This window comes from Rhinoraja longicauda, chromosome 4 (genome assembly GCF_053455715.1).
Source record: "Rhinoraja longicauda isolate Sanriku21f chromosome 4, sRhiLon1.1, whole genome shotgun sequence".
Classification (NCBI taxonomy): domain Eukaryota; kingdom Metazoa; phylum Chordata; class Chondrichthyes; order Rajiformes; family Arhynchobatidae; genus Rhinoraja; species Rhinoraja longicauda.
In genome coordinates this window covers 73,882,001-73,895,793 of record NC_135956.1, presented here as the reverse complement: position 1 = coordinate 73,895,793, position 13,793 = coordinate 73,882,001, and the positions used below count along the sequence as shown (strand labels likewise).

The following is a 13,793-nucleotide window of genomic DNA, read 5'->3' as shown; positions in this document are numbered from 1 at the left end:
TCGAGCCCAGGTATGCGGTGCTGTAAGGCATCAACTCTACAGCTGCGCCACTGTGTTGCCCCTTGATTCACAAAGGGAATGCAACCTTCCGAATGCTGGGAGTGGAATCAGAGATAAGGTGCTGGAAACTGCAAATTGAAGGTGGTGTGAACTAAATGTTCCCATGGAGCTCTATCCTTGCTTTATCAAGACAGAACAGAGGTTACAGTGCATGCAGATCAATTAGCAATTTGGAAAATCACCTTTCATTACTCTGTGCATTCCATTCCTCGTCAGATATTAAATTATTTCATGGATTAAGGATAAATACAAAGGAGAGAATTCAGAATTAGTATTTTCCATTTGTAGCTCAACCTCCTTACACAGGTGGAATTCTTACAACATGGTCCAACTGAAATCAGATTTCACTAAAATTGAGAAAATCTAATGCAAGATAGTTAAGCCATCTGATTTTGCCAATAACTAGTGTTGTGTATGTACTTGGCTGACCAAGGTTTATGTTTTTACTCCTAACAGGGTTAGTGTTAAAATGGAAACATTAGCACACCACTCTTGTGGTGCTGCAGAATTCTGAGAGTCTCTGACTGATTATAATTACTTCCACTGTAGCCATTAGGGTAATAACAGACTGCAGCAACCTGACCAACAGAAGAAAACAATGCACAAAGTAGCAGACATGAAATGAAAGAAAAACTGGATAGGGCATCGGTGCTATAAATAAAGGTGCTCCCTTTCATAAAGGCAATAAAGTTGATAGTCAATTGTAGATAATGAACATGCATGCTTAAACATGGAATTAAAAATAACAGAATATATTTTGAACACTTTGGGACAGAGTTGGTAAATACCTAACAGTGTGAACATGGGATTTTACGTAAGGCACCTTGCTAATCAGTAAAATAATTTTAAGAGGGCAACAGAGGATCATTTAATATTATGTCAGTAAACAACTATGAAGGTTACCTCAATTCTCCACAAAATTGTTTTAAAAGACAATTGATAGCTTACCTGAATCTTCAGCTCTGCATTGATATTTCCTGCATTTTTTAGAGGTAGAATTTGTTTAGCTGTCACACCTGCTTCAGCAGACATTACGAGTGTCTAAAGGCAAAAAGCATAAAACATTTCAGTGTATCGAATACTGACAGTTATCAATAAAGGCAGTAGTACCACACAAACAAATGTGACGTGATAATGGTGAATCAGTAATAAAGTCCGCAAACATATTTTTGTCATGCATATCACTTTTAATTTAAAAAAAGATTGCGCTGGAATAACTCACCGGGCTGGAGGAAATAGATAAGCAACGTTTTGGGCCTGGAGCCTTGCAGTGCAGTGGGTGGGGGCAGGGCAGTTGGGAGGTAACAGGACAAAGTCTAGTAAGTAATGCACGAATGCAGGTGAGAGGGTAGACCTGAAAACTGGAGTAACTCAAAGGGTCTCCGGAGAAAATGAACATGTGACATTTCGGGTCGAGAGACCCTTCTTCAGGTCTGAAGAAGGATCGCAACCCGAAACGTCATCTAATGCGTGTCTCCAGAGATTCTGCCTGATCCGTTGAGTTACTCCAGCTTTTAGTGTCTATGTTCGGTTTAAACCAGCAGCTGCAGTTTCTTCCTACACAGGCAAGAGGGTTTTTGATTGGCAGATGGTTTGGTCAAAGACCAGAGACGAAAAGACAGAACTGTGAGGTAAGGAGTTAAGGATAGAAGAGGCATGACTTGTGAAGCCAGAGAAAGGAATATAGGTGGATGGGTACGGGAGAAGCGGAGAAATGGGAATTTAATCAGACTTCCATGCTTTACCACCTTCAATTTTCCATTTGAGATGGAAATTAAGGGGTACAAAATGTAGAGTACCCTCCCCACGTCAATTGCAATTGTAGTGAAAGAATTATGCTGAGCAACTGTTTGAACTGGGACTCTTAAATAAATGATGCTTGGCAATACCAATATCTCAATTGATTCTGAAAAGTACTGCAGTTCTTGAAGCTGCTGTATAAAAGCACAAGTTTACATTTTCCAGCATTTGGAGCTTCTGTTTCGTTGAACGCCATCAATTCATGCTTAGTATGAAAAAGGGATGGCAGCCGTGGAAGTGATTGGGAATTAAGCATTGCGTTAATTTGGCATACCCTGTCTCCCCAAACTGTCATGAAACCCAAAACACAATTCCTTCAAATACTTATGCCAGCTTACTTGCTGGTGTTTGGGAGCATGTATTCTGACAACTCCAACTCTGGAACAGAGGGGTATGCTGTTAATAACATTGCTGGGGCCAGGAGTGTCAACTTCTATGTCAATCCTTGCAAAGTAGTCCTCTGCTGCACCCAAGGGATCTGAAACAAAAAAAATAGCTTTTACATAAGTAAACGCTGCAATGTTTCAGGGTGTGAGTAAAATTATGATTTAATAGAATAAATAACAGAATAAAGCATTGTTGCTTAAATCTTTACTGTGTCTAAAACATTCATTTAATTTCACCAATTTATTCCTATAGTATCTAATAATACAAATTATTTATACCCACCACTATCATAAGAGAGCATTTCTAACAATCTCCCATACTAAAATAACTTCCTTTATTCTTTTAAAACTTTTAAAAACATGCTTCATGGTAACAAACTCATTACCCTGAAAGAAGCGATGTAAAAGCAAAACATTAAAAATGCTGGAAGCTTGAAACAGAAAAGTAAATGTTACAAATAGTTTGTAGGTCAGGCAGCATTTTTTGAAAGATAAAGTTAATATTTCAGATTGAAACATTCCCCAAGTTACCTTAAATTAGATATTTTCTTCCTGCAGTAACTTGGTCCTTCAAAGACAGTTGTCAGTGGTCAAAATGCTTTGATTTTAACTTATTATAAATGTAGATGACTAATCAATAATTAATTCATCTGGCTCAGAAGGTCATAATGGAGAGGAGAAGAATTAGGCCATTTGGCTCATCAAGTCTTCTCAGCCATTCAATCATGGCTGATCTCTCCCTCCCAACCCATTCTCCTGCCTTCTCCCCATAACCCATGACATCAGGTTTTGGCTCAAAACTACATGCATCCAAGCCAGTCAACTCAATATTAAACTATCCTCAACAATAAATTGATTAGCGAAAAAGGTGATAGCCAAAATTAGCCTTTTGAGTCAGGATGTATACGAGTCAAATTGTTAAAAGATAGACAAGCATCTTCAATTGGTCACATGCAAGAAGCCGTTTGGATAAACATAATGTATGCGGCAAGGTTTTATTTAAAAGAATACATCATGCAGATCATCTCTTCAATACAGATTAACTAATCCAAGTTCTATGCCTTGAGATTCACTACAATCAATCTTGAGTTGTGACAGGACGAAGTAGGCAAATACCCATTCCATGCAGCCATTCAGTAATCCCTGCTGCCCAGATAAGAGTATAATGCTGGTCAAAGATGTTTAATGATATTTACTGTCTGTGTAGATATTTACCATCTGTGCTGTACAGACAATGACTGTCTCTAATCTATTTTTACATTATGTACCAATATACTTCAAATGCCCATGGAATGGTGCTCCAACATGCATCATATGAGGATAAACCTATTTTGTACAAAAACACCATGACCTTTTCTGGAAGGAATTTCAAATTTGGCTGGAGCATTACTTAACCAGTAACCTCAAACATGAATAAACACATACCTGTATTATAGATGTACTTCTGAGGTGCTTGAAAATGAACCCACACAAGAAGACTTTCAGGATCCTGATAAATAGAACAGAAATTATCTTAGATAACCTTTATTTAATTATACTCTATATTCAATACTGATTAAATCCATCAGCATTTATAAAATGAAACATTAGGTACACAGATTGGAAAATAATTAAATGCCAAATTGCAGACAGAATATGTACTCAACCAGAAAAGCTTAAAATTTGCTGCCATACAAGATAACTTTCTTCACTGTCTACTGAAGTTACAGGCCTTTAGCCTGATAAAAAACCTCAACCATCTCCTCTGTCTTGTATCTTCAAGTCAACTTTGTGTCCAAAAAGCGAGCATGCCCTTGATCTGAAAAGATCAAACCTTCTGGACCAGCCGATAATGCAGTACCTTAAATATCTTGTTAATGTCTACAAAGACAATGTCTACAGCATTTGCCTGGTCAGCCTTTTTGGTCATCTCTTCAAAAAAAAAAATTTTTTTAATTCGTGATACATGCTCTCCCATGCACACACTCACAATGGAGAATTAAAAACAGTTTTCTGCTAACTGAGAAAATTGTAGGAGTTGCTTATGTTATTCTACACTAAGATCAAGTAAATACTGAACTAGTAAAATTAACACTATTTAATATCAGGAAATGCATTTTAACTATGGACATTAATTTTAGTGATAAAAGTATATATTTTTATAGTTAGAAAAACTATGTTTCAGTTGAATGGTAACTCCCCAATAACATTTAACTACTGTGAAAATGTTCAACATCAGCCAAGGTTAATGGGCTCTCCAATCCACTATCCTTTCGGTAGAAGTGATTAATATACTATATATCTACATGTAGATATGTAGTATATACAATAAAAATAGTGTAGAATACTATCACTTTCATAATGCACCTGTAATAGTATATACTATGTACTATTATACTATCCGGTCACAGTATTACAGTGATACTCACACATTCATCAAGTGTGGAGTTAAGAAATAGAAGCTGGAGTGGGCCATTTGATTTTTTGTGCTTGCTCCACTATTCAATTTTAGCCATGTTTGTCTTGAATATCTTTGTGTCTACTCTGTCAAGGCTTATCAGACTTGATTGGATTTCAAAGGAACCTCCTCATGTGTATAAAATCACGAGGAATAGATTGGTTAGGTGCACAGAGTCTCTTGCCCAGAGTAGGTGAATCGAGGACCAGAGGATGTAGGTTTAAGGTGAAGGGGATAAGATTTAATAGGAATCTGAGGGGTAGCTTTTTCACACAAAGAGTGGTGGATGTATGGAACAAGCTGCCAAAGGAGGTAGCTGAGGCTTGGACTATCCCAACATTTAAGAAACAGTTAGACAGGTGCATAGATAGGACAGGTTGGGAGTGATATGGTCCAAACACAGGCAGGTGGGACTAATGAAGCTGGGACATGTTGACCAGTGTGGGCAAGTTGGGCCAAAGGGCCTATCACTCTATGACTCTAATTCACTCAAGTACGAGTGAGCGTAGAAGGGTCTCGATCCGAAACAGCACCCATTCCTTCTATCAGAGATGCTGCCTAGCCCGCTGAGTTTCTCCAGCATTTCGTGTCTATCTTGAGCGTAGACTCTTAATACAATCAACCCCACCATCCCAGGACTCACTGCACCCCTTCCATGGGGAAAGTATCCTTCCTTGGGCAAGGTGACCAAAGTGGCACATAATAGTCCATCTGTGGTCTCACAAAAAACAAATCCAACTGTAGAACGATATCATTACTTCCATATTCAAAACCTCTCGTCATGAAAGCCAAAATCCCATTTATCTTTTTCACTGCTTCTTTCACCTGCATCTTTGCTCTCAGTGGTGGCTGTATCATGAATCGAGGTCCTTTGTCCATCACCATTTTCCAATCTTATGACCATTCAAATAATAGCCTGTCCTTATTTTTTCTATGCAAGTAGTTAACTTCACATTTATCCACCATACTGTATCAGAATGCAAAACAGTTGAGTATCAGCATTACAGAACACATTCGGGTGGAATTTCTCATTACCTCCCCATCGTAACTTGCTTGCAGCACATGATTCAAGACAGATGGGCCGGCCAATTGAGAGAGTCTCTCAGTCTGCAGTGCTTTGTCTGTCACCGTATCAGATTTGGAAAAAGTAAAACATCTCCATGCAGCAGCATTCTACATAGCACAGAAATAATTTGAATTATTACAAATAGTTTACTTTTCCAGTGTCTCGTAAACAATGCACATACAAAAAGCACTGGACAACGTGGATAGGTGAGGTTATGGGTTGGGACCCTTCTTCGGAGCAGGAATAGACAACTCAGCCCTTCAAGCCATCTTTTAACACGAATATGCATTTCCCTTTATCTGGCATAACCATTCATCCCCTTGTTTATCAATTACCTATTTACCCATTTCTTAAAAGCATTGATAAATTCTCTTCTGCCCATGGAGGAATAGAGTTCCAAAACATACGGCCCCTAAAAAATTTGCCTGGTCTGTCTTAATTGGATTGATTCCATATTCCATAAAATGTATTACTATCCCTAAGGAGAAACATTAGATAAGTTACATGGATGAAAAAAAAAAAATTATACTCTATGTATTCAACACTGAAGAAATCAATTTGGCTCTTTGATAGTATTCTTTGCTTATAAAAAATACTTTACTCCGAACAAAAAAGGGGGAAAATTCAATGGAACATTTGGTACCCAGGTTGGGAAATTATTAAATGCCAGATCAAACAGTAGGAATATCCACTCACACCAGAAAGGCTCAACAATATTTGGTACAATGCATAAAGTATCATTGTATCAATTTATCCTCACTGATCTCACCTGAAAAAAATAGGTAACTAATATAGTTTTGGCGAATGCTTAAATCATCAGGCTAGTTATCTTGAAACCAATACCAACAGATGTAAGTTCAAATCCCACTGTGATAGTTGTGGAATTCAAGTTCCGTTCATTAAATAAACTGGGATTTTTATAAAAGCAGGACCATTCATGGTTATCAGACTAATGGATTGCTACAAAATCCAATCCGATTCACTAATGTTATTTAGGAAAGACAATCTGCTATTCTTAGTCTGGCCTTTATGCAACTTAGAACCAACAGCATTTGGTGCACTATTAACTGCAATATGCAAGCACATTATCCAGTTGTATCATCACCATAACACTTCTGCAATGTTTTAAAGAGCAATTATGGACAGGCAATTCTGCTCTTGAAAGTAATGGGCACAACAATGAAGCAATAAATGATAATGAATGTTAGATAAGAGCCAAAATCAATGTGAAGAAGAAAAAAACACTTACTGCACTGATAACAAGCCGGATAGGAATGGTAGCACGAGTTCCATTGACTAGTTTGAAAGTGAGTGTTCTACCACCACCAGGTACAAAGTCACCAAAATCCAAACATCCTGTTTCCCCTGCTAAAATCTGGAATTAGACGTTAGACATGTTCCATTTTATATTTTGCAAATTATGTTTTTGCAGAGAATTATTTGAGATACATTACTAAGTCAGACTTCAACTTTTCTACAAGTATTATGAACTCTGAAGCAAATTTATTATTTTTAACAGTTATTAATGAAAAATATTGAGTTGTGACCAATGCAGGATCTTTCCTTTATCATCCAAGGTGCTTATGCATTCTCAATTTGAAAACAAGCAACCTGATCAATTTAAGCTGATCTGCAGACCATCACTCTATAGGATCTGTAGACACAAAAAGCTGGGGTAACTCAGCGGAACAGGCAGCATCTCTGGAGAGAAGGAATGGGCGACAAAGTCGGGTGAGACCCTTCTTCAGACTGGTTAGGGATAAGGGAAACGAGAGATATAGACGGTGATGTGGAGAGACATGTTAATGGCCCGTTTCCTTTATCATCGTTACTTTTTTGCATATCTTTCATTCATTGTTCTTTATCTCTCCACATCACCGTCTATCTCGTTTCCCTTATTCCTAACCAGTCTGAAGGGTCTTGACCCGAAACGTCACTCATTCCTTCTCTCCAGAGATGCTGCCTGTCCCGCTGAGTTACTCCAACTTTTTGTGTCGATCTTCGGTTTAAACCAGCATCTGCAGTTCCTTCTTACACTATACAGAATCCCTTCTACTGCACCCAATGAACATTTCATTTGTACTTTCAAATAGTTCAGATTGAATACACAACAGATACAGATCATTTGGCACAAACAGTGCATGCATTTAAAATCTGAGCTGCTCCCTTCTACATATTTTTAACAAGTTACTTCTGAAATTCCAACGCCTATTTTGTAACTATTTTATTTACAATCTCATTATCTTCAAATGGAAATAATTTGCATCTACTCATTCGAGATCTTTTAGAATCTTAAATAATTTAAATACTTAGGTCTTTACCTAGCTTCATCTTTCCAAGTAAGAGATACCAGTGTACTCATCCTTCTCTATTAGATATTAACTTATGGACCAAGGACTTCAGGAGGGGAAAGTTGGGGATCCATGAACATGTTTTCATCAACAGAACAGTTAATTTCACACTTCAATATCTCAGCATGCCTTGGAGTTCACTTTGATTTCCAACAAGATCAATTATTACATTTAATAATTTCCTCTGAACGTGGTTGATATTGATATTATTAATTCCATTCAAAGTCAACTATTGATTAGTTACCCCATTGACCCTCCTTCAGTCTCCTCATACTGAAGCATAAGTACTGATTATTTGCATAAAACAGCACCTCGGGCATCCAAAATAACACGATGTGCAAAATGTTAAAGGTGGATAATTTTAAAAGACCATAGAAATACACAACTAATAACTGTTGATGCCACATTGGATTGGATTCATTTAACTGCATAGGATTAATTCATATTCAACATACGTGCCTGTTGCATTTAAACTATGTTAAACAGTACTTCACCTCAACCAAAGGCTCTTCTGCCACAGCTGTAACAATCACTCTGATTGCAAGTGCTTCTGCTCTGGCAATTGTATTGGCATCTGCTGAGACTGAATGTGAGGAGACAGACAACACACACTGAAAAACTCCAGGGTGACGTGGCAGGAACATCAGTTTTAAATCTTCAGTGACATGAGGGCCAATTATGGTTTTGTTCTTGAATATCCAACACTGATGAGCAAATGTATCCATCTGTGAAGTACAAAATAAATAATGTGAATCAAATAGTTAAATGAAAGCTGACCCGCTACATCACAGACTAGAATTGCTGAACTTAAAATAGATTTCAAACCTTCCCAGTCACGGAATTAAGATACATATGCACTTTCTAACTTAAAGGGGCGGCACAGTGGTGCAGCGGTAGATTGTTGCCTAACAACACCAGGGACCTAGGTTTGATCCTGACTACAGGCGCTGTTTGTATGTTTCCCATGTGACCTCATGGGTTTTTCCACGGGGGCTCCGGTTTCTTCCCACATTCGAAAGATTTGCACGTTTGTAGGTTAATTAGGCTCTCTAAATTGTCGCTAGTGTAGGATAGAATTAGTGTACAGGTGATGACTGGCCAGCGCAGACTCAGTGGGCCAAACAGCTTGATTCCACACCGTATCTCTAAACAAAATAAAAATGTTAATAGTCGCCGAAAGTTGTCTCATAATGGCATTTCCAAGTTAAATTGTTATCCTGACATTGGATGCATAATTACCTATTATGGCCAGCATGCAGGTTGAGTAGTCATTTGGTAGCCAGAATGCACTTTTAAATCACTAGGTTTTCACTAGATTGCAAGTTGTAGATTAAAAGGCTTCATGAACAAAAATCTGATCACAGCTTAAAAAAAGTTTATTTTTCCACTCCCCACAAAAAAAGTAATACTTCTCTATTGACTGGTTAGGCATCTGAAATTAGTTGTAATGAATGCATGTCAGCATTTAAAAGATGAAAATACCCAGAAGAGTGGGGATATGTGTATCCAGGAAGAAGTAGTTCAACAGTACCACTCCGAACTTAGCCAGACTTGAAGGAAACATTCAAGATTAGTGATAGCTGAAAGACAGCCAAACAGAACAAAAAACCTTTAAATTATCCAAAAGCTAAATGTGAATACATCTTGGGTAAAATTAACCACAGGTCGCTGTAAAGCCTATTTTTGCTTAAATTTTACCATACAAACCTTTTCCCCATTCAGTGCAACACTAACTACGCCAATCGATACTTGCATCCATCTCTCGGTTGGATTGAACATGCTAAGTGATGTTTGTGATGCGATTCCAACACAGCATGAATTTGGAAACCTCAATTCCTCAGGGACCAATATGTGACCTAAACCAAAAATTAAGATTGAAGAAAAAATACAAATCCATCAGTTAATAAAATTATAAAACCACAACATGCTTTCTAATTTAAGCTCGTTACAAAGTGCTATTTAGCTCATCGGATTTATGCTATCACCGAGGGAGCAAATCCTTCAGTCCCTCATTTTCCTGTTTTCTCACACTAAAGAAATTTATATAATATCCATCACATCAGTTTATGATCGTACTGAAGTGCTTAATAACCAATTAATTAAATGTTGTTTTAATTGCAGACCTATACTAATAGATGGCAATCTGAACACATTCCAACACAGCAGCTGACTCAGAAATCAGGTCTCAGTTGTATCTCTCAGTAAGACTTCACTGTGTTCCTTTAAATACTCAGGTATATTCGGAACTTTGAAAAAAAATGTGTCCATGGTTATTTTACCACCATTTTGTTCTTCCTCCTCGTTCTCTGTTGGCAGCTGTTTGACATCTAAATGAACAATTTGGATGTTAATGTAGGTAACATTGTTAGTAAATTTGTAGAAACCCCCAAAATTGGTGGTACAGTGAACAATGATGAAGGATATCCAAGCTTATAACAGGATCTCGATCAATTGGGAAGGTGGGCCAAAAAATAGCAAATGGAATTTAGATCTTTAAGAGACATTTGCACAGATACCATAGTGGCGTTTAAAATGCTTTGGACAGATATGGATCATCCGCAGGCAGATGAAATTTGTTTATCTTGGCATCAGGTTCAGCACAGTCATTATAGGCCGAAGGGTCTGTTCCTGTTCTGTATTCTATGTTCTACGTTAAGGGTTTGGGAATTATGGGCCAAATGGGATTAGCTCAATATGCCAACTTAGTTGGCATGGACAAGGTGGGCCAAAGTAAGAGATGGGGAAAGAGGAAACAACTGAGGAAACTTAGCTGGACTAATCACAAAAACAGCAGTTGGAGGCAGAGTACCTTGCAGACAACGAGTCATCTTTTCACAAACTAAAACTTTCCACCATCTGCAAGGCACAAATCAGATGTGCGATGGAATACTCCCAATTCACCGATGGGAGTTGAGCTCCAGCAACCACTTAACAATAGAGGGCAATTCGATTGTTAACCATCAACCACCCCAAGTATCAATTCCCTCGACCAAGATTGCACACTGGCTGCCATATCTATCATCGTCATAATGCAAAATGCAGTTACTTGGCCAAGCAACTTTGTCAGTATCTCCCAAACCAAGTCAAGTTGAGTTTATTGACATATGCACAAGTGCCAAATGATCACTATCATTGAAGATGTTACTTGCAAATGAGACCACCACCACCTGCCAGTTTCCCTCCAAGATGCACACTACACTGACTTGGAAATATTGCCACTCCTTGATCAGTGCTGGGTTTAAATCCTGCAACTCCTTATCCAACAGCATTCTGGGAGTAAATTTTATTAAAAACTGCAGTGATTTAAAGCAGTGACTCAACACCAGTTTCTCAATCAAGGGCAATGAGGAATTGGTAGATGAAAAAAACATTAGTTTCTTGAGTGATTAAAAAAAAACATGATTCAAGAAACAACAATCTTTAAAACGTTTTGAGAAAAAAATACCTACCAACATCGCTCATGTGAAGACCGCCTAACCAAGGATCAAGCATGCCCATTCTCGAAGGCTGATAACTAACAGAATGCGTTTGAAAATTAGAATCCAGTGGTATACCATGTGCATTGTAGAACTGAGCTGGGTCTTGGATCCTCATTCCCAGTTTTGGATCAAGTTGAGCTCCAAAAGCTTGAACATTCCCCATGAACAAATTAGCAGCAGGCAAACCTCCTGGAAACCTGTACAAGTTTGATGACATAGTGTTCCCCAAGTAACATGAAGTCAAAGGTACATTTAGGCAATTGGTGCTGGTGGTGAGATTGCCTAGATATTGCTGGGCCAGTGGAGTTGTTAATAATGAATTTGCAGTCAGTAATGTCGGAACTGCAGGTATATCTGACACAGCTCCATGAGGTTTAAAACTCGAAATAGGCATGCATTTGTCACCCGATCCATTGGTATTTGTGGAGGCTGCACGCAAGAATTCCATACAATGCAGTTCATTCATCTTGCTCTGTGAAGGTGCACCAACATTATCAGTTTTGTGTAGTGCAGGTGATCCTTTGTACGTTATTGACTCGCCTGTCACTGATGGAGAAGCATCCAATTGCTGTATCTTCACATTGTCAGATTGTGGAGAAGGTAACTTGTTAAATTTTAGTAAATCCAGTCTACCTTCATGTTTACCCACAGAATTTCTGTTTTCATTTTCTTGCTGCTCATCATTGCACAATTTCCTTGGTTGTGAATTAGTATTGAAAGAAACATTTGTACATTCATCCAATGACATCAGCTCGCTTGTATTAACTATAGTTTGATCTGGTGTTGCTGTAGGGCTTGCTCGAATAATTGTGGTACTTAGTTCAACAATTTTATCATTCTGTGGAAGAAAATAAATATTTAGGAACAATATAAGAGTTAAATTGCCTGACGGATAATAAAATATTGTTGAGAAACGAAGGGCTGTCTATATATACAAAAGCAATAGCATGAACTATTATCACTGGTTCTCATGGACCTCACTAGCTTAATCTAACTAGTCACACTATGTCACACTAACCAGCTTGATATTGTTTGATCTTCTGGGGCTTGGGAAGTCAAGACCTAATCTTAAAAAGTTTATTTCTGAACTTTGCATGACCAATTTTGCCCCACAAATGCCATTTTTAAACGCACAATCCAAGGTGATAAATAGCAAATTCAAAATGTTATAGTTTAGAATGCAGCTAAAGAAGACAATTTTTGCATGAAGATTTTTTTTTAATCCTGGGAAAAGTGGTGCAAACATGTCTTGGATTAAGGAGACATTATGTTAAAGATGAGTGTGCTTAAGGATTACAGGAACCTTAATAGATAAAAGGACAAGAAATTTATGGAGAAAATAAGTGGATAAGAGTGTCACATCAGCAAAAATATCAAGCCAAAGATGCAGATGCTGCAAATCTGCAATTAAAAAGGAAAAGGCTGCAAAGTAAAACTGAGATATGGTGCAAATATCAGAAAAATTCTAAATCCAACACCTCTCAGCAGCAGAGGAGATGTGGCATGAACAAAAAGGAAAGCCTGTGGTCAGATTTAGACCAACAAAATTTGTATTAGTGTCAATAGGGAGAGTCTTGCGAACTGCAATTGATCTGTTTCGAGGAATTTTTTTAAACGTTGGTGATAGGGGAAAAAAGATCATGTCGGAAATAAGAAATTTAAAATCGAAAAAGCTGCAGATATTGGAAATCTGAAATGGAGTCAGTCATATGGCACTGAAATGGCCCTTTACAAATACAGGAAGGAATGTCAATTCTAAATGTTTGTTATGCTCATGCTTGTAGCAATTATAAATTGTCTTGTTTAAACAAGATTTTGAAGACTGTGTAAATAATTGGCTTTTTACACAAAGTCAGAAAGCGTGGAAACTGGTCTTTTGCTCCACCGAGATTGTGCCGATAATCAAGCATCCATTTGGACCAATCATAATTTATTCTCTCCACATCTCCACCTGGATTCTATCACTCATCAACATGAGGGGCAATAAGCAGTGGCCAATTAACATGCCGATAATCATGGCTTTGGGATGTAGGCAGAAATTAGTGTACACAAAAGAAATCCAGTTACACGGAGAACGTGCCAACTCAAGATGTACAGTAGAGACATTGGAATTAAAACAAGTTTGCTGGAGTAATAACGCAGTTGCTCTACTAGCTGCACCACTGCATAAGTGCAAGAAATACTCATTGGGATTCATTCTTAGGATGGCAGATA

The 13,793-nt window shown here is 37.9% G+C and overlaps 1 protein-coding gene across 4 annotated transcripts in view; it reads right to left on the bottom strand.

The window, feature by feature from the left end:
• The window catches only part of cep192 (centrosomal protein 192), an 84,591-nt gene that overhangs the window by 36,751 nt on the left and 34,047 nt on the right, over positions 1 to 13,793 (bottom strand). For all 4 annotated transcript variants that reach the window (XM_078398068.1, XM_078398071.1, XM_078398069.1 and 1 more), the window contains exons 21-28: positions 11,550 to 12,417; positions 9,808 to 9,956; positions 8,595 to 8,825; positions 6,999 to 7,124; positions 5,719 to 5,856; positions 3,672 to 3,735; positions 2,199 to 2,338; positions 1,009 to 1,101 (exon numbers count right to left, since the gene is read on the bottom strand). In XM_078398068.1, coding sequence (XP_078254194.1) covers positions 1,009 to 1,101; positions 2,199 to 2,338; positions 3,672 to 3,735; positions 5,719 to 5,856; positions 6,999 to 7,124; positions 8,595 to 8,825; positions 9,808 to 9,956; positions 11,550 to 12,417 — 1,809 coding nt within the window. The remainder of the gene's footprint in view (positions 1 to 1,008; positions 1,102 to 2,198; positions 2,339 to 3,671; positions 3,736 to 5,718; positions 5,857 to 6,998; positions 7,125 to 8,594; positions 8,826 to 9,807; positions 9,957 to 11,549; positions 12,418 to 13,793) is intronic.